Here is a 21,314-nt window from a genome sequence, read left to right as displayed (position 1 = left end):
GTCATTATGTAGCAAAGCTCGATTTCATTCAAGTTTCCAGGTCGTGGCACGATCAGTAAAGAAAGGGGGGAAGAACCATATCATTTATTCTCTTATAGTTCAAGGAAAAAGAACCATAGGGCTTCAAAATTCCTTCCCTGGAACCACCAAATCTTCCATAAACAGTCAACAAAATGACAAACTCTGAAAAATTGGCACACAACAAGGGAAATTGCATAAAATGCCTTCCTTCCCATTCCTTATTTCTCCAAATCTTTCCTCTTTCTCCTCTTTGTGCTTTCTGTTGATATGTGGAAGTTTATCCAAACAAAATCTCAATCCATTCCTTGTAAATCAGAAGTCGCACAGTTAAGCAAGTCATAAAGAAAAGTTGGGTGCACTAACTAGAATATAAAGGAAGAATGGATTCATTATCTACAAAGGGAAGATGAAAATTCTATCTGCAAACTAAAGGGAAAGAAGTGCGCAGCATGAGGAATACAAACGGACCATTCATTCCAAGGTCTTAAGGAGTCTAAATAAAGCAGCTGCTTCTCTAATCCGTGAAAACTCAATGCAAAACGCTTGGACTTCAATGAAGAGATCCTTAACTGCAACGCCACAAAAGATTTCAACAGAATTGTTTCCAAAAGAACACGCCAAAAAAAAATATGCACCATGCAATACAATTAGTTAAGCAGTTAATTGTTCTGCAAGCTTAAGACATTTACAACAAGTGCAGAACACAGCTTTCCAGACAGCAACTTCACATTCCTTTTTTCGTGCCATCTTCAACTGTAAGTCCCTAACCCATTACTTATTCTCTTCGATCACAAGAAATGATTAGAATAATTTGTTCCTCTTGATTCAGTTTTCTAATTTATGTCAGGAAAATAATGCAATCTGAGTTCTTATATTCTTTTATTTTTCTTCTCATTGCATTAAACCTCATGTATGAGTTTAGGCTATAAAAGAGCAAAGGATATCATCTGCATATGCACTCATGTCAAATGGCCACTATAACAGTTCAATCACAAGTAGAAATGTATACTGACCATCAATAATTCTGTTTCGGATCAGACTCTGCAGGAAAACACAAACAAGTCTGACAAGTCGGTTCTGCATGTATTTATCCTAGAAAATGAGAAAAGTTAAAATCTTATGTTAATATCTGGTTGGATTATGACATCAAAAAAAAAAAAAAAACTAAAAACTAAAAACAAAACCTAACTGATCTCGTACATGTATTTATCCCCTAGAAAATGAGGCAATTTCGTGGTCTTGAAATTGCATGAGAAATTGTCATATGACTAGTTTAAGAAATACCAAAACCACAACTACTACATTTTGAATGCTTGTATCTGTGTGCACACAAAAATAACCAAGGTAGCACAATCTTTTCTAACATGGATACATGCAAATGAATGCTTGACTTTCATTTTCTCCATGATCACCTCGGTTGAATTTCATCAAATGTTTTCATTATGGTTCCCACTATTATTATATGGTTCGTGACCAACTGGTTCCTCAAGCAGAACTTTATTTTGTTCAACCAGTACCGTGACATAATCAATGCAATAAATATTCATGGCATTGAATGTACCTTGATATTTTCACAAGATGAAATACAATTAGTTATGTACATCCGAACAAACTCCTTTGGAAGTTCAACTGCTGTTGTAAGCCGGTTCACAACTTCCATTGAATGTAGACTCATGTCCATATTGACAAGAACTGTGAAGTAACTGAACCCACAAATATAAACAAACATCAAACCAGTATCACACACTTGAGGAAATAAAAACAAAAGGAATAAAAATCACAAGCTCCAAACACATACTCTGCAATTTCAGGAGAATTTATCAACTTTGTAAGAACTTCAACTGCAATAAGGGGATTGTTCTCCACCAATTCCTGATGGCATGATGAAAAGGGCCTCTTAATTTCAAGCAATACAACTCATAATAAGAATGAAGCATGAAGTGTCATATGACATACAGGTAATTTCCTTGGTGCCAGTCCACAGTGATATACAAGCTTTGGGTCATTAGTCAATTCCACCAAGACTTGCTGGACAAGAGAGAGTTTGGAGTCATTACTTCCTTTCAATACCATTTATGCAACAACTATACAAAAAAGATGTTGAGCATGCAAATTGTCTCTTTAAAATTTGATGTGAACTTGAAAAGTCCATCAAGGCAATCTATCTACAAATAAGTCATTATTGAGTTAATCAAAACCTTATGAGGAATAATTAAATCTGAAGCACTTAGCTTTAATCAGAACCCCTTAAATTCATTTCAATCACAGAGAATAGCAGTCATGAATAATTTGGGATCTCATTGCAACTCAACACAAAAACAAATTCATATAACTTACCAAACTAAGCTCAAGCATTCGGCTAATATTTTCAACATTTTCAGTTCAAACACAAACAAAAACACAAGCAGTTTGATATAATAATATTAAGGAAAAAATAATTCAAAAAAATCTTGATAGGGTAAAAATATACCTTGGCAAAAGGCAGCTAGGACATGTGAAAGCAGGGAAGAGGTTAAGATATGGAAGCTAACTTAGTTAAAAAATAGGCTGAAAATAAGCAAGCCATTTGAAAATAGTAGGTGATATAGTATAGTCAAATAGACATGGTCACCAAACATCTGCACGATTGCTTTGTAAAAGTAACAGTTTACCACATATCCTTTCTGAACTAGAATTTCACATTTCTTAAGACTCCAAAAGCCCTTTTTGAAATCCTAACAATATTTGTGGTCAAAACTACTTGAAAAATCTCTTTATATAAATGTATCTGTGTATAATATATTGAAACATAGAGCAGTAGAAGAACCTCCTGTTGAGCAGGGGCGAGAGGTCCCTTCAAGGCTTTTGCAATCAAGTCCCTAACGGCTGCTCCCTTGCTAGTATCAGCACACATCCCATGATCCCATACAAGCTCATGATTGCTATCGGGATTGAGCCACACTAGCTGGAAATAAGTTTGAAAAGCGTAAGGAAAAATAGCAAATTCCATTAAGCAATAAACCATTTGACCACAAAATGTCCTTACTTCGCCATCTTGTATCGGCAATCTCGGTGGTCGAGGCCTGATCCATTGATGACCAATTCCCTCTGTTGACAAGTTTGCCAACAATCCAAGCAAAGCCTCATCTCTATCTCCAGATCCAAGTTTAGGTTTTGCTCCAGGTTGCAAATCAAACCTACAAAACAACCATTATCGCCTATATGTGGAACAATTCGAAATGGAGTGAAAATGAAAATTGAACCTGGCATGAACTGAAAGCAGAAAATAGTGCATAAACAAAATCCAAAAGTCACAACTTTAGAATTGTTCCTCCAATTCCAGGGGACATACTCTGGTGAATTTGCATCACAACCACGGGGTACATCTGGATCTGGCACTATATTTTTCAGCGAATCGTTTTTAAATATGGAATTATGTGCTTCAGGATGGACTTTATCAGAATATTGATGCTGCAATTGTTCACGTGATGGGAAAGCCTGACAATAAGCAGATAAGTTTATCAATGTGATGGGAAAGATAAAATTTCCAAGGAAAAAAATTAAAGGCTTGTTTAGCAGAACTGTATCTCCAATATGGTGATATAAATAATATACATGAGTTTAGCATGCATTCACTCATGAAAAGCATGATTTGAGATATTCAAACTTACATGGACTGAAGGATCAAAAAGTTTGATGTAATTCGCAGCTGACTGTTTAAGAAACTGGAAAATAGGGGAAAGCTGTTCTCAGAAATCATTATCATGAAGAGAAACATTTGTAATAGGAGAAATGGAGGAGAGACTAAAATGACAACGCATGAAGAGAAGTGAGTAATCTGACTAAACTTACAAAACCATCTCCTTGATAATTTGATCTTCTACACCTAACAATGGTAAGAACTGAATCCAAGATTTATTATTCTATTCACCAATTAGGATGTTAAAAGATAAATTTTACTATTCTATCCCCAACAACACACGGTTTTCAGACTGATATGTAAAATAGTTAAGAGAATTCCCACGACCATTTCAAATATTCTGCCAATTCTGCAATTGTCAATGAGCTTTTGATAAATATTCAACGTATAGATAACCCAACTCCATGAAACATGGTTTAAAGTGTCCCAGAGCGTTCCTAGCAAATAGATATTACAAAAAAATAACACTGGAAAAAATCACTGTCAAAAAACCTTATAATAAGCAAGTTTACATGCTAGGTTGCTACATTTCTTCACATGCTAACTGAACTACTTCAAAAGATCATCGCTTAATATCAACAACAAGACAAAAAAAAAAAATTAGAACCTCTTTGCTACCGCCGGAGCCACCAGAGGCTAACAACTGAAGAACAAACGCCCTCTCATATTTTTCCGCGTCCTCATCACAAGCAGCCTGTAAAATCCCAACAATAAAACTCATAAACCTTTTATTTTCTTTCCAAATCATAGCATTCATCTGCATTACAAATAAACACATTTTTATGATAATAATCTTTTCCATAACACCGGAACACACCAACTGCACTGCTTACATTGATAAACAAAGCCACATACGGATTTGCGGAAGTCGGCTGCGATGAATAAGTCTGATAAAGAATCGCAAACGCAATTAACCGTTCCGTAGACTTCAGCATCTTCTTATTCTGCACTTCACATAAACCCCCAATTCATCATCAACCAATACAAAGTTCATGATTTTAATACCAAAGATAATCAAAAAAGAAAAAATAAAACCCAATCCATAACGATAATTATATTCAAAGCGAAATCAGCCAAACCCTAGCAAAATCAACAAATTCAGTAAATGCGAGAGAGAGCGAGAGATTGAAAGGGAGTGCGTTGCTTGCCTGTAAGAGGAGCAAGAGAGAGGCGGAAAGAGGGGAAGAGCGAGAGCGATTGATTTTGTTGAGAAACTCAGTGACGATTTCATCGAATGGTATGTGCTCTGATCTCAGTTGTGAATATAACAAGTTTGTTTCTTCGAAGCTTAAAGCCATTCTCTTCTCTTCTCTTGCTTTGATTTTCGAATATTTCCCACTGGTAGATGGAGGAAGAAGGAAGTGAAGAAGTGGTGGAAGGGAAAGCCGAGATTGTTTGTTTCTTGGGAAAGCGGAGTGGGAGTCTGACATTTTCATGGGCCGGGCCATACCATTCTTGGTCCGGGCTTTCATGTAGACCTAAGATCGGTCTTGCTTCGATATGCTCTAGCCTGGTTTGTAGGATTTCTTTTTCAAGGAATAGGAAATGTTTATTTCAAAGTATTGACAAAGCAACTACAAGAAACGGTGCTTTGGTAGGTTATTTTGAAGAAAAATTAAAGGTTATGGTTTTGGAAAGGGAAGGAAAGGAGAGGTGAAGGGAGCTTTGATTTTCGTATATCCATTACTTGAGTTATTAATAAATACATCCAAATAGACTAATTACAATGAATTTGTAGTTTTGTTAGTGAATTAGGATTATGTGAGAATGAAATTATATTATTTGATTGATGAATGGATGTTATTGTGTTTGATTAAAGTTTGTAAGTATGGATTATGGGTGGGAAATGATTTGATTTCAAGAATAGAGGGGATAAAAATCTCTTCTTGATCGTATACAGATTTCTCCCAAAAGGAAAGAAATTGAGAGATTAGGGATTTTGATGCAGTTGATTAAAATTGTATGGGATTATAGCTATATGAATGTAAATAGATGGAAAAATTGAAGGAAATTTTTTTAAAAAAGAGAAAATATCCTCCCTTTCTTTCTTTCCATAGTTTTGCCCAATGCTTGCTAAGGGGGGTATTTTAAATTTTTGAAATTATTAATGTGGAAAAGTATCTTTAAACAAATTTGGTTGATATATCTGAGAGTTAAGAATAGATTAGTTATGAAGAAACAAAAAGAAAATTTTACCATTCATGGATAAGAACTCAATCAACCACATGTAAAAGAATTGGATCTGGTTAAATTAAGTAGCAAGTAAATTGTATAAAGTTGTGCCAATAAAAAGTTAAATTGAGGGAAAAAAGAAGAAGAGCATTTATACATGACTAAAATGTGGAATTTTCAATACGAATAGAGTGAGAATTTAAAATTTATATGAAGAATGAAATTGATCGTCATAGTAGATGAATGATAAATGATGTATTGATTCTATTGGTAGAGGAAAGGTTGTGGGATCTAATCAGCAACTAGGGACCAACTTGCACGTGTTAACATCATGTAAGTGTTCGATACCTTAAACATAACTAGTTAATTATCTGAATATTAGTTTCAATCTTCTTTAATTGTACCTTAGTCTAAATTGGAAAAATAGAAGAAAAAAAATTAGAGAGACTAATTCCTTGGTAAATAAGAATAGTGTCCTGATTAATAAGCGACTTGAGAAACTAACTCTCTGATTAATGAGAATGTCTTGATTAATAGGTGATTTGAGAGATTAATTTCCTGATTAATGGGATCAGTGCCCTGAATAATGGATGATTTAAAAAATTAATCCCCTGGTGAACGAGATTAATACCCTGGTAAATGAGCAATTAGAGAAATTAATTCCCTGGATAATGGGATTATTTTCCTGATTAATGAGCAATTAAGAAAAATCTAGATAATTGGTAATAGATTAAAAGCCTGGTTTAGGCTAGAGATGACTTTAGTACGTTAGCAGAATTGGACATTATGGTATCAATTTCCAAAGATACGGGTATAGTAAAAGATAAATTATTTGATAAACGAGGATTCCAAATACATATATAAAAAGGATATAATATTAAATTATCATGGAATGTGAAATTGATTATGCTTAATATAAAAAATAATTTTCAGGTGCTTTACAATATCAAGTCGAGAAATAAATTTAGTATCATGTATTTTTTGTCTAATTAATACATGTAATTGGATGAATGAATATTTTATTATGATATAATTTTGTATCAAAATTGTGTTCACTTATCTAACTTATTTAAGGAAATTGCCTCCTTTAAACATGTTTATATATACTTTTGTTGTACTTTTTTGACGATCCTTTAATGTTCAATTAATTAGAAGGAAAGCAAGCATTCATCACTCCCTGAGATAATTTCTCATATGCAATAACTCTACATAAATTCATAACCACACTAGAAGCTAGAACAGTTACATAACTAATGAATGCAGTCTTGAAAGAGAGAGACAATATTCAAAGCAACATTCTAAAATAGAGAGAAACTATCATAATTAATACCTATATTTCGTCACAAAAAAATTTTAATTTTTTTTATTTTTTTTCATTTTAAATTAATATTTTTTTGGTATTTTCAAATCATTTTGATATATTAATATTAAAAATAATTTTTAAAAATTTTTAAAAAATAATTTTATTTCCTACTAGTATCCCTTAAATGAAAACATATAAAAAATCCTATAGTAACTTCACAATCTAGTTTCAACTCCAAAATACTTTTTAATCACATCAAAAGTACAAAATCAAATGAATAAATTTTTTTTTTAATCAAATCTCTTTTTTCTAGCATGATTATAGTTAAACATCATTTTTATTAAACTTTTCACGAGAAGATGATTATATTGATATAAAAATTAATATTTTTATTGTTTAAAATATTATCATTGGATGATTTTCTATCTCCTCAAAATTTTCCGGTAACTTTTCTCTCTCTTTTTTTTTAACATTGTGGGACTAGAATGGGAAGAAAATGAAGGTGGTACCGAAACTTGGATTGTTAAAACAACATGAATCATATGATAGGAAAACTAACATTTTAGGGATCGAATTGAAGTTTTATTGGCCAAAATCTAAATTATGCATCTATGTTTATTCCTTTTTAATTATTATCTTTCTTCAACATTTGAATACCCATCGAAACCGTGCACATGCGAGATAATCCAAACAGGAAGGAATTAAACCCAAAAAACCCATGAAATTTCAGTTTAGGAGGATTAAATTGCAAAGATGAAAAATCTGAAATCTATAATGAAAAATAAAAAAAGCTGTGTAGTGCAATCCACAGTGAAATATAGTGGTTGTCACGGTAAAATTTACTAGTGAACAAAATTTACTTTCAATATCATACTTCCTAATAAATATTCCATTTTTTTACATAATTAAAAGATTATTAATAAATTGAATGCTTGCTATAAAGATTCCATTTTTTTACAGAAATATTGTATGCTTGCTGTAAAGATTCCGTATTTTTACAGAAAAGATTCTTAATAAATTGTCTTCTATCAGAATTCCCCTCGATACATGCTGAAATCATTCCTAATATCTTTGTATTTCACACACCAGGGAGAAATGTGTGCAAAAAAATGAGATATTCTTTAGAGAATTTCCAAGCCCGCTAACCGACCTGTCAAACAAACCACTGTAGCAAATTTCCCTTCACTGCAAAAGAGGATTGTCTTGCTTTCTCGATAGTCACTGAGAGATCAGAAGAAGGAAAAGATATGGCTTTTACTCTTCACCACTATACACTCCCTTTCTCACCTTTTCTCCATCAAAACTCAGCCTTTTCTCTTCAATCTTACCAGAAGCCCACCATGGAATCACAAAGATTGCCGATAACTCATTGCTCCATAAACCAGAATAACAGCAAAACTCTCAGAACATGCAAGAACTGTAAAACCCAGTTCGACCCTTCCCTTAACCACCCTCGAGCTTGTCGCTTCCACACTTCTCATTTTGGAGGTACCCTTTTGTTCAATTTCTCTTATTCTTTGATGAGGTTTTTTCATTGTGAGGTGTTTTGATTTTGATTAGATTATGTTTCTAGACAGAATTTTGATTGTCTGAACCTTTTGTTTTGAATAAGCATGATGTTTGATTTGCTAATTAGTGCTTTATCTATATCTGCTCAATATTAGTTCAAAATCTCGATTCAATGTAAAGGTAATTTTTGAAAAGAATTGAGCTTTGAGGTGGTAAACCTTTTGAATTATGATCTTACATTGATGGTGTCGATAAAGTCGAAGCTTTTTGACTGATTGTGAAGAGTCACTTTCTTGATATTCAAAGATACCATTGTAGGTGTGGTGAGTAGCTTGAATATAATCTGAGAGTGCTAGTGCCTATACTTGTTGGTCATTGGGTTTTAGTGAATCATTTTTTTTCTTTCAAGTCAATCCTATTTGGCTTTGGTTCCTTTCCATCTGTTAATGTGATTACTTGTGAGCCTGCTGTTTTGGTTGTTTTACCAGTATTCTCTTTCTCCTTGATGCTTCCATGGTACAATGTACATGAAAAGGAGGTATTGTAATGTAGGTTAAATGAATGGGTAGCTGGGAACTTGAAATTATTTTACATTAAGAGCTAATAATACTCATTTTAGCATGAAGAAATCTCCAAGTTGATTGAAGGTAACTGAGTTCAACTTAATGCCCAGTATATTGGGTTGAAGTACTTCTTCTGATGATTGTGGTGTTGATTATCAGAATTGAAATGTGGAAGTAGAGTTCCTTGTTTTCTGTGATTATGTTCAGCTGAACTATCTGGTATTTAGTACTGCTTTAGAAGTTTCTGAATGCAAAAAAATTAAACCCAGCTGGCTGTTGAAATGATTTCCTTTATTCTTTCACAAGTTTGGAATCATGAAAGTAGACTGTAAAAAAGCCATAAACTTGAAACAAACTGAACTTTTCTTTTCATTATTGCATAAATTTATTGTACCAATTTCAGAACTCTTAATTCTATCCTCCCCTGTAAATTCTGAGATTTGCCTATGGGCTACTTTTTGCTTCAAAGATGAGATTGTTAAGTAGGGTTGGGGATTAAAGGAGGTGGTGAAAGCATAAGATTTAAAGGGTTTTGTATGTCTTGGAGGGTGCAAAAGGAAAACGGTTTAAACAAGAGATCATGATTAGGGGATGTTTTTCTTAGTGTTTCCTAACAATTGTAATCAGGAAAATAACCTTAACCGATCTGAAGGATTCATGAGGGCTTGAGTAGAAATAACTAGAAAGGTAAGCATTGTGAATCTCTCCAGCCAAACCTTACTCCTTGGCCATAACATAGGGAGATTCCATGCATGGACACTTTATGCTGTTACAATCAATTACAAGTTCCATTGCTTCTGTTATCATTGCCAAACAATGCTTCTAATTTTTCCATCAGATTGTTGGCATGGAGAGAATCGAGTTGGAAGTTTTTCAGCATATAATGTCCTCAGAGCTTTGTTTACCTCTTGAAAACATGTTTTCTATTATTGGCAACTTGTTCCAAACTATTCTTCTTTTTTCCAGGGGAAACAAAGAGGAAGTTTGAGAGTGTATACACTGGAGGCACTATGAATACTCCTGATTCTGGCCAAGTTTTTCAATATTGGCATTGCTGTGGGTCTGAAGATCCCTTTGATCCAGGATGTACTGCTGCTCCTCATTCCTCCTATGATGACTGATGTAGAAGACACTCTTACAAGCGATGCAGCTGATATATATAGAATATTCTCGATTATTACGAATTTGACTGCATATGCATGTTTCATTCATCCTTTGTAGAAAATATATACTGAGGTAATCCACACTCATTATTTTTTCATTCAACAGCTTGGATAGGACTTTTAACACAGCTCCAGCGCCAATATGCACACAACACTGGTAGTGTACACAGTGCGCAGATTCAAAGGACCACTGACTTGTATTGCCTTGAGTTAAATACAATAGGCTTGAATTGAATAAATGGAAATGCGTTCCGAATGCTGCGGGTTAGAAATTCTCAAGTCTCGAACCAGAGTATGTTGTGTGTATAAGAAACTGTCCAGGCTTATCTTGCATCAAGCTGTATCCAGGAATATTAAAGCCCTCAGAGCTCCCTAACAGAAGATAAAGAGAATTTAAGTGCATTCCCATTGGTGAAAACACCTTAGAAAGAGCATGAAAATCAAGCGCGTTCCCATTGATGAATGCCAAAGGAAAATTGCAAGTCCCCATCAATGATTTTCCTCTAAATCTTATCAATTTCCGGTCAAGTGATGTTCATCGATTAATCAATTTGGTGATGATAAAACTCGCTCAAACCTTCACTCACCAGCCCATCCATTGTTCCTTAATAGAAAAACTGTAGGATTGAACTTGCGCCAGGTCCTTGCCTCTAATCAATTTTCAGGTGCGTCTTTACTCCAGCTTTTAATTAGCATATTGCATGCATGATAGGGTTTTTTTTACTATTATTAAAACCTAGGGATCCAGGCATATTAATTGGGATCATTAGCCACTTTCAATGAATAAAATCTATATCAATAGAACCTTTAGATCATTAGGAAGCCAGTGAAAGTGGTCTTGCAAGATTTGAATAAATATTCTGAAAGTTAAGACAAAATTAAGCTTTTGAAAAATGAAAGATTAGACAATCATATATGCAACTTTTTAATAAATCCTTAGCTTTTTTTTTAAAAAAAAACTCAGGGATCCAAGCTTAATTTAATTGGGATGTTTTATGCCTCTGGTGTAGAATGTTTTAAATTTTATTTTTAATAAAAACACATCAAAACAATTCAAAAATATCAAAAAATTAATTTTAAAAACTCAATTGAACCGCAATACCAAATAAGTCATAATTGTTAAAAAAAATTTTTGATTAAATTGAGTGTCCGGGTTAGCTTGCGAGTACCTCGACTAATCTTACGGGCCCTAAAGTTAATGATCATGTAAGCTTTTAGTGGCTATTATATAAGTAACAACATGGCTCGAACGTGAAACTACAAAGGAAGCAAATCACTTGATCTCAAACTTTTACCACTATACCACCTCCTAGATGATTTATTTGATATGCCATCATAAAGTATAATTTTTTTGTTATACTTTATAATGTTTTTATTTATTTGATAAGCCATTTATCTGCTATATGTGATTGTTGAATCTAGAATTTGAAATCCTGAAATATTATAGCCTACTCTTAGTTAGTTGGAGAATGTAGATCACTTCACAATTTATATAGCTTCAAAATAACATATTTCAATTTATTATGAAGGTAAAGTAATTCATGAATTTACAAAATTTATACGAGAAAATATTGCTTGGGACAGCGAACATTATATAGAACTTGATTTTCACAGTTTCTAGGCATGAAAGTTTATTGAGTTGCGTGGAAGCCGATTATGTGAAAATAGTATCATCTACTAGATACTAGTTGTAAAAACTTAAAATTAAAAAGTTTATGTTTTATATAGTTTTAAGTTCGATCCATGTAGTTATTAATATGATGATCACTAAAGATTTATATAATCGTTAATTTCAGAACTCGTAAAATTAATCGAAATGTATGTAAGTTGATCCGGATACTCATATTAATAATAATAATAAAAAAAAAGAAATAGAGATAAATATAAACTTTGATATTGATTTAAGTGCATCCTTGCTGACCCACATGAATGTGTATCTTCAACGGAATACTTGTGACCTTACTTGTTAAAAAGTACCCAAAAATAAAGAATGGCGTTCATCTTCATGTCAACAACATATCTAATGTAACTTTCCAAACTACTTTAACGTGCATTTTGATCTGAATTATCTCATTTTTTTATTTTTTTTTTGATTCACGTGGGGTGTCCGGGCCAGCTTGCGCGCACCACGACTATTCCCCACGGCCCACTGGACATCCTGCAAGCCCAGGGGCATGTTAGGCACCGCGGGGGTGACAGGCGTGCACATAGAGGGTCGAACCCGGGACGGGGGCGGAACAAGTCACACGGTTGACCACAGCAGCTAGGCCCTCAAGTGCGAATTATCTCAATTTTAGTTACTTTGATAGGATTTTTATCCGTTACATAGCTGTATTTGAAAACCCGATTCGATCCAGGACCTCGATACTCGAGATTGGGTTAAAAAAAAATAGAGAAAATCAAAACCCTTGCTGATCCGATGATTCATTTGATCTGATAAAATCTGGTTGCAACCCGTTAATTTTTGTTTTTTATTAAAATAATATCATTTTAATTTTTTTAAAAAAATAAAAATTGACTCAGATGATTTGATAAAAACCCAGTGACCAGATAAAAATCCAAAATCCGAGCCTTGAACGAGACCGGATTAAAAAACTCTAATTTCAAGTCCAACAAGCTATTGAAGGAACCGTGTTTGGATGTCGTTTCTTGAAAGTTTATATTTTTAATATTAAAAATAATTTTTAAAATATATTATTTTAATATATTTATAAATAAAAAAATATTTTAAAAACAACCGTTTTCGTATCCCCATCAATCTCCAAATCACTTCTAGTTAAGTACTATCATCACTTAGACTTGTCTGTACAAACAGATTTTGTGCTTGACGTAAAACAAACATGAAAGAGTGACAAATAATGATTTTGTATACATGGAAAGGTTTGACTATAATTTTTTTAAAATAAATATCTACAAAAAATAAATAAATAATCCTCTGATTTTTCAAACTTGTGAAGGTTTAAATCCTTTGCCGACAAGTCAATATTTGGTGTTTGCCAAGAACACCGACTTTGGGTGCTTTTTGTAGTGTTCAACATCGATTTGGAGACTACCTTGAGAACAACTTTGACATGTCCTTAGAGTGCTTTTTGTATGAAGATTTATTCTGCATTATCTAGTAGTGAGTTTGTTTGTGTGATGTCACCGTATATTTTTTTAAATATATTTTTTTAAATTTTAAATTATTTTTTTTGAATGTTTTTAAATTGTTTTGATTTATTAATATAAAAATAAATTTTAAAAAATAATCAGTATTATAATCAGAAACGCTACTTTAATCCAGTATAATCTTGTTACTTGAGTTAACTTCAAAGCATAAATGAAGAGAATTCGCAGGGGCGAGAGTTTTTTTTCTACAAAGTTTTTGTGCTTGAAAAATATTTCTTTTTACAAGGGTGAAAGCCTGAGGATTAGAAGGTCATTCTAGTAATTAGCCAGTGTTACATGAAATCAATTTATTAGGTCATTCTAGTAATTAGCCAGTGTTACATGAAATCAATTTATTAGGTCATTCTAGTAATTAGCGAGGATTAGAAGGTCATTTTATTAGAAGAAACCTTGTATTAAAGACTTAATCTTGGCAACATAGGTTAAAAAGTAGATGATTGACTGATTGGTGGGTAGCTCTTGTCCCATGAGCTTGACCGACTGGTTAGTATTGAGGGTTGGTTTTGGTAAAGACAAAACATTGCCGTATTTTTTGTCGTTATGTGAGGTGTTTTTTAAAATTATTTTTAAATATTTTTTAGTTTTTTATTTTAAATTATTTTATTATGCTAATATTAAAAATAAATTTTAAAAAATAAAATAAATTTATTTTAATATATTTATAAATAAAAAATACCTCAACTTCTATCGCAATCCAACCCTATTATAAAATATGTGTTTGGATGAGAGGTGTTTTTTTTTTTGAATCAAAATTATATATTTTTTACTTTTAAAAAGAATAATTTATACTTTAAAAAAATTATATATATTTTAAAAAAATTACCATATCTCCCACCCAAATACATGTAAAAATTTAGCAGCCTTTTCTTCTTCTTCTTTTTTTTCAATAATTATTAAAGTAAATCTTCACCGACTTGTTGAAAGTATTTCACTCCACATTCAGCCCCACAGTATTACTGAACGCGGAATTGCTTGGCTTGCAAATTTAATGGGAATTTCAAATTTAATTTAATTTTTTTAAAATAAAAAATTAAAATAATATTATTTTAATTTTTTAATCTTAAAAAAATATAATTTTAATTGTTATAAATCAATTTAGATTAACCCTTTTAATTCGTGTTTTGGATTTTAGTGATACATGGTATTTTTAAAAAGTATTTTTTATTTAAAAATATATTAAAATAATTTTTAATATTTATTGAATTTTTAATATTAACTAATGAAAATTATTAAAAAACATTTTAAAAAAATATAAATACAATATTATTTTAAATAAATATACTTTTGAAAAGCATACCATTAATTCAAACACCTGACGTAATCAACAAGTAGTTGACATATTGACACCCAGCCAAATCAAAGATGAACACAGACTCCATCATGCAGTCGTAGTTTATTGCTTTAACGACCATAGAATTAATCACGATCATCAATCCTTCTAGTACACTCTCTCTCTTTTTAGACTGTTCTTTATTTACCAGCCTGTGTGAACGTGACCGCTCAACCTCGAACTTGTGTATCTTTCTTCAACTTTCCTATCAAGATTTTCAGTCTCCGTTTCGTTAGGATGTTAAATTATAGCTTTGGGATCAGACCCACATTAGTTCCTTATACATGATAATAGTGGGGTTTAAGGGTTTTTTTTTTGTAACTTTTGTGAAATTTGTTGGGATTTTCCTTCTATGATTGCATTGTTTGATAAAACCAAGTTTTGCATGATTTGACCAGCTGATTGACAGAAACCCTTTGGCATGAACCTCTTATGTTTGCTTTTCCTTGTCCTGTAAAGCTGTTTTGGAACTTGTGTGGTTCAATCCCTTATTACTTTTGGATTTGCAGGATAGTGTGTGAAAGTGAAGATAAAGATGGAAGTTTATCTTGCTTCTGTTCAGAAAAATATGAAATCTGAAGGAGAGATTGTGGAAGCTGCAATTGTACCTCTGTTGAAACTTATAGCCCTTACTCTCTTTGGTTTAATCCTTGCTCACCCAAAAATTCAACTTGTCCCTAAAGCTACTTTCAAGCTCCTTAGCAAGCTTGTTTTTGCTTTGTTCTTGCCTTGCTTAATATTCACTCAGCTTGGTCCATCCATTACTCTCAAGAACATTGTTCAGTGGTGGTTCATTCCTGTAAATGTGATCATTAGCACTGCCATTGGTTGCATATTGGGATGCTTGGTGGCGATTATATGCCGGCCACCAAGGGAGTTTGTTCGGTTCACAATCATCATGACTGCATTTGGCAACACTGGCAATATTCCACTTGCAATAGTTTCATCGGTGTGTCACAGTTCTGATGCTCCTTTTGGTCCCGATTGTTACGGAAATGGTATTGCTTATGTATCTTTTTCTCAATGGGTTTCTGTTATTCTTGTTTACACTCTTGTTTACCACATGATGGAGCCCCCATTGGAGCAGTATGATATTGTTGATGAAGAGATTCAGGAAATGCCTGTTGATCTCAGCAATCCACTCCTTGTAGAAGCTGAGTGGCCAGGAATAGAAGAAAAAGAAACAGAAAATAGCAAGACACCTCTTATTGCTAGGCTCTTCAACAGCATCTCTAGCATTTCACAAACAAATATTCCTAATATTGAAAAAATAGAAGAGGGAGGAGAGAAGGGAGGTGAACGTAATCCCGAGTCCATTAGGTGCTTGGCAGAGCCTAGGGTGGTTAGAAAGATTAGAGTTGTTGCTGAACAAACACCAATTCATCAAATTCTCCAGCCTCCAACCATTGCTTCTTTCTTAGCTATTGTCATTGGTGTGATTCCTGCTCTCAAACATATTGTTTACGGTGCTGATGCTCCTCTTCAGGTTATCACAGACAGTTTAGGTATGATGGCTCAGGCCGCAGTCCCCTCAGTCATGCTTGTTCTTGGGGGAATGATTGGTGAGGGTCCAAATGAATCGAAACTTGGGATTCGGACCACGATTGGCATTATTGTTGCAAGGCTTTTGGTGCTTCCAGTTATTGGAATTGGGGTCATCTATTTGGCTGGTAAATGGAATCTTTTAATCCCCGGGAACCATTTGTACCAGTTTGTTCTTTTGCTGCAATATACAACACCTAGTGCCATTTTGTTGGGAGCTATTGCAAGCTTGAGAGGTTATGCAGTCAAAGAGGCTTCAGCACTTATCTTCTGGCAGCATGTGTGCGCCGTCGTCTCTCTTTCAATATATATGATTGTCTACTTCAAGCTGCTGCTTTCATATATCTAAGGTTCTTCTTAAACCTCCATGTTTGATGTTTCCCAAATACATTTATGCACTAGGCAAGTTTTTGATTAAGATGAATGCAGAGCCTTATCTGAGTATGAATGATATGTGTAATTGTTAAATTGGCCAATACTAATCAAAGGAACTTATACCGCATATAATAGAAATTGCAGATTTCAGAAGATTGGAAAAGCCATAATTGCAGAGTCTGTTGGTAGTAGCTTAAGTGGTAAATGGGAATCTGAAGTCTAGAACTATCAAATGATAAATACAAAATCGATAGGATTAGGATCGTAAACCATTGAGTATTTGCATCTGAACATATTGCCTGTTTGAAACACACAAGAATTATATAGGTATTCTGAGCAAGTGTTCAGCCCTGCTTGATGGTGTCATTGATTAGCAGGTCCTGCATCTGCTTTGTTATTAGAGGATATAACATACAGAAGTCGGGAATGTGTTCTGTCGCTGGACTGCACTTTCACTGCACTATTTCCTTGCTGATATATCTTGATACACCTAGTTAACTCACCTTGTTTGAGGTCATTCCAAACCTGTAGACAGGAAAAGACAAGAACATTTGAAACCAAACTACGTAGAGTCCTAGAGAGAGTCTGAATGCTCAGTATTGGATCCCAAACTTTTGTTGGTACTCCTCTTTATGCAAGGTACAAGATCTTTAGGATTCCTTGCACATGTCTAAGGTCTGAACCATGCTCAGAGTTGACAGATGGTGGTATCCTAGGTAGTTTTAAGCAGGCATGAGAGATGCTTGCTAATAATTGGCTCAAAATTCCTGATTGATTCTGAATTGTTTTACCTTTCAACCTTTTAAGGTTCTTTTAGTGCATACTATGTGGGATGCCTTCCATGTGTCATGAGCATCTGAAGTTTTCAATATAAAATAGATAGATTATTGTATGATCTAAGATATAATCACAATAATTATAAAATACAGCTCCATAATTATCTTAAAATTCATTTAAGAAATCTCGCATTCCAATGGAATCTTCATCATGCATGAATCATCTTCTGAAAATCAAAATAGAAGTTAATATCTGGTCATATGCAAACGAGTTTGGAAAACCCTTTTAAGGGTTCGGTACACCTAATGCTGCCTGTGTGCTGGATCATGCATTGATCTTTACACATTTGAGTTTCTTGAAATCTGATAAAAGTTCTAACTCTGCAGATTAGTTTTCCAGCCGAGGAAGGCTTTTGAGGAAGGCCTGGCCATTGATTTAATTATATGGACGTTCGAGGGCTGATTTCAGTCATAATATTTGATCATACTGGATTTATCAATGGGATGGTTCAATTGCTTTCTGCGGTGTCTGCTGTAACCTCCGGAGAATAAATTCTCGCTTGATAATGTGATTTTGGCTAATCTTATCTTACCGGAGTTATCAAGGGTCTTTTGCTATGTTTACCAGCACACATTGCCTTGCGCAAGGCCAAATGCATCAGGCAGTTGAACATCAAACTAGCTTAAATAACATGGTGGCCTTCAAGGTAATCAAATCCCATGTTAGAGTGGTCGAAGTTTTAACAATGAATGAGTAAATGCTACTCCTTGAGCCAATTTAATGTAAATTAATAAAGAATTAAGACTTGTAAGTTGGCTTTCCACTGATAATAAACAATAAATATTTGATGCTTCACTTGAGGGTAATCAAATCCCATATGAGAGATTGAAGTTTAATATTGCTGCTTTCTGATGATGCTTTCAATTTTTAACTATAAATTTGTGCTGTTCATCTTCCATAACGAGTCACTTTTAAAGAAAGTAAATCTCATACCAGCAACACATGCTATAGCTTTATTTGTGAATTCCTCCTCCTGTATGTTTTGGAGGTACAGGGCCTGTGGCTATGGTGGTCTTTGGATCTTCAATTGCTGTGCCTGCTCGTCATGTTTTCTGTATTCCTCCCTTTTTTTTTATTGGTCAAAACGAATAGGTTCAAATTTGAGAATTGTTTTTGGAAGAACGAAAAAATTAATGTAAAATGTGTTATAATTTATTTATTTATTTATTTTATTAACGTGATTGTTCAAGTTAGCTTGCGTACACCTCGATTAATCCTACAGCCTTGAAGTAAACGAACATGTAAGCTTCTAGTGTTCATCATATAAGCAACCACATGACTCGAACCTGAAACTATAAAGAGAGTAAACTTTTTAGTCCCAAGCTTTTATTACCGGATAATCTCTTAGATGGTTAAATGTGTTATAATTTATTGGTAGGTGTGTTTGTTGTATTTACTGTTAAGCTACATTTAATTGTATTATTTTTAAATCCAAGATTTGTTTTTCTTTTTTCGAAAAAATGCCCAAATGCAGAAAGAGAGCGGAAGTCTACATGGATGAATTCTAATTACTGCATGGGAAAATTAAGATTTAATTTTTGAATTTCAAAATTAATTTCTCAGCATTTTTTTCATTTAAAAACATTTAAAAATTTATAGAATATCAAAAAACCTTATTTACAAGGGCAAAATACACTTTAATTAACCTAAAAACTAAAAATCAAATTACATCAAACTTTTCATGCTCCAATCTATGTTTTTTAGATTTGTTAAACAAATTATTTCCACTGAATTCTTCTTATCAAGATAAACTTACTGACATCAAATTAATTTTTTTTTTTTTATCGTTATGGCTAAGAGCTTCGCTTCATCTCTCTCTCTTTCTCTCTCTTCCTGGTGAATTTATTTTTATTTTTAATTATTATAGACTAAAATGTAAAATAAACAAAAATTTATAACTAAAATATCAACTTGAAATTTTTTAAGATCAAAGTGTAAAAAAAATACATTTTTTAACAGTAAAAACATAAAAAAAAACCTTTTCTTATGTTGGAAATGTCAATCTTTTTTCTTTAATTCTTTTATCAAATTGAACCTTATAATAATTTCATTCCGCAATAGCATTTTTTGTAGAAATAATTTTTATCAAAACAAATCCCAATACATAAAAATGTTCTAAGATAGCATTTGAAGACAAAAAAAAAACAAAGAAAAAAAATTAATAAAAAAATAAAAAAAATTAAGGAAAAAAAAAGTTAGCAACGATAAGTGATATATGCGAATATGAGGGGATGGACAACTTAGAAACAATAAAGTTCATCGTTATTTTTAGGAGTAATTATTTTAAGTTCGGTTTAGTTTTTATTAAAAAAAATAATCAAATTAATTTTTTTTTAAAACTGGAACCGGTTTAAATTGACAAGTTTGGTTCGATTTTTAGGATAAAAACCGGTTCAAACCGGTTTGGCTCTGTTTTTTCAGTTTGACTCGGTTTTGGCTTGGTTTTTTCCGGTTTGACTTGGTTTTTTTATTTGGCTTGGTTTTTTTTATTTCAGTTTGGTTCAGTTTTTTTTTTTTGTTTCAGGCTTATGAAACCGAACTGAACAGATCGGGTTTTTTAAAATTTTAATCGGTTTAATTAGTTTTTATTCACGATTTAGTTTTTTTAGTTATTTTTTTTAATTTTTTTAATTTAATTAATTTTTTAGTTTTTTTACTCATCTGTTATTTTATTTTAGTTGATTTCATAACTGTAATATAATTAAAACGTAAGGTAATTGTAATTTTGCACTAACGGTGGGTCGGGCTGGTAAGAGATGTCCCTTGCCCACAACAATTTAATGTATTTCCTATCTCAGAAAAGTTCGTGAATGTTTTTAAGCCCACGTATTGATTGTTTCAATTATTTTTTAAAGTATTATTTTATTTAAAAATATATTAAAATAATTTTTTAAAATTTATTTTATACATCAACTTAACAAAAATAATTTAAAAATAAATAAATTAAAAATATTATTTTATTTTATTTATAAAATATTGTTTGGGTCACGTTTACAAACCACGGTAATATTTGAGCCCATTACTGCAAGAATCTATCATCAACAGGAGTGAAAAATTAAGAATGAAAGACCAGTTACAACCTTAACAATGTTGTTCTTGATGGTAGAAGCATATCTTTGTCCACAAATGCATAAGCTCTCACATGCAAACATTTACACGAGAAGGTGAAAAACAGCCCTAGATAGTTTGTTACCAGAAGAACTTATAACCCCATTTATCCAGGCAAAGAACCCTAGCTACTTTGAATTAGAAAGCAACGGGATTATATATGTGTAGCTAATAAAGTTCTTTGTATTCAGAGATCAAGTGTAGCTACCAATCAAAAGGTTGGAGATTAGTCTTCAAAGCTCTCTTCTTTTAATTTTGTAAATAATATACGAGTATTATGCATTAGACCATCTTATCTTAGAAAAGGGATAGTTACTCCTTAGAGTTTGAAGACAAGTTTTGGTATGAAAGGGCTGCTTAACCTCGTAAGATACACAGTTAGTCAATTATGGCTAAATACAGTAGCGGTTTTGGAGGTGTTGCCGCCATAGTATCAAGGCCAGGCAACCCGGCTTGAATTATTGAAGTTGATCCTTGCCAGATGTAAGAAAGCTGCAAACTTTCAAAATAGAGTCCACATGGAGTTTTTGAGCTGCAAGTTCTC

At 32.9% G+C, this 21,314-nt stretch overlaps 3 protein-coding genes across 4 annotated transcripts; 2 read left to right on the top strand and 1 right to left on the bottom strand.

Annotated features, from left to right (window-relative positions):
* Positions 1–297: 297 nt before the first annotated feature.
* On the bottom strand, positions 298–5,145 carry LOC133670369 (uncharacterized). Its single transcript, XM_062090857.1, has 12 exons — positions 4,849–5,145; positions 4,534–4,644; positions 4,308–4,394; positions 3,672–3,725; positions 3,353–3,498; positions 3,047–3,197; positions 2,828–2,965; positions 1,978–2,049; positions 1,820–1,893; positions 1,583–1,724; positions 1,035–1,113; positions 298–590 (listed from the first exon to the last, which is right to left on the bottom strand). The coding sequence occupies exons 1-12, from the start codon at positions 5,134–5,136 to the stop codon at positions 493–495; spliced, it is 1,440 nt and encodes a 479-aa protein (XP_061946841.1). The 5' UTR covers positions 5,137–5,145; the 3' UTR covers positions 298–492.
* A 3,108-nt stretch (positions 5,146–8,253) lies between these two features.
* On the top strand, positions 8,254–10,508 carry LOC133670909 (uncharacterized). Its single transcript, XM_062091508.1, has 2 exons — positions 8,254–8,663; positions 10,214–10,508. The coding sequence occupies exons 1-2, from the start codon at positions 8,423–8,425 to the stop codon at positions 10,366–10,368; spliced, it is 396 nt and encodes a 131-aa protein (XP_061947492.1). The 5' UTR covers positions 8,254–8,422; the 3' UTR covers positions 10,369–10,508.
* A 4,427-nt stretch (positions 10,509–14,935) lies between these two features.
* Positions 14,936–18,498, top strand: LOC133670701 (protein PIN-LIKES 2-like). 2 transcript variants are annotated; one of them, XM_062091283.1, is made up of 3 exons: positions 14,936–15,019; positions 15,418–16,800; positions 17,989–18,498. In XM_062091283.1, exon 2 carries the CDS (start codon positions 15,444–15,446, stop codon positions 16,797–16,799), a length of 1,356 nt encoding a protein of 451 aa, XP_061947267.1. In that variant the 5' UTR covers positions 14,936–15,019; positions 15,418–15,443; the 3' UTR covers position 16,800; positions 17,989–18,498. The 2 variants fall into 2 exon arrangements, with proteins under 2 accessions (XP_061947267.1, XP_061947266.1); XM_062091282.1 differs by having other exon boundaries at positions 14,936–15,094.
* The last annotated feature ends 2,816 nt before the right edge of the window (positions 18,499–21,314 follow it).

Source organism: Populus nigra, chromosome 13 (assembly GCF_951802175.1).
Source record: "Populus nigra chromosome 13, ddPopNigr1.1, whole genome shotgun sequence".
In the NCBI taxonomy this organism is placed as follows: domain Eukaryota; kingdom Viridiplantae; phylum Streptophyta; class Magnoliopsida; order Malpighiales; family Salicaceae; genus Populus; species Populus nigra.
Note: the sequence above shows the minus strand (reverse complement) of the source record. Positions and strands in the feature narration are given on the sequence as shown.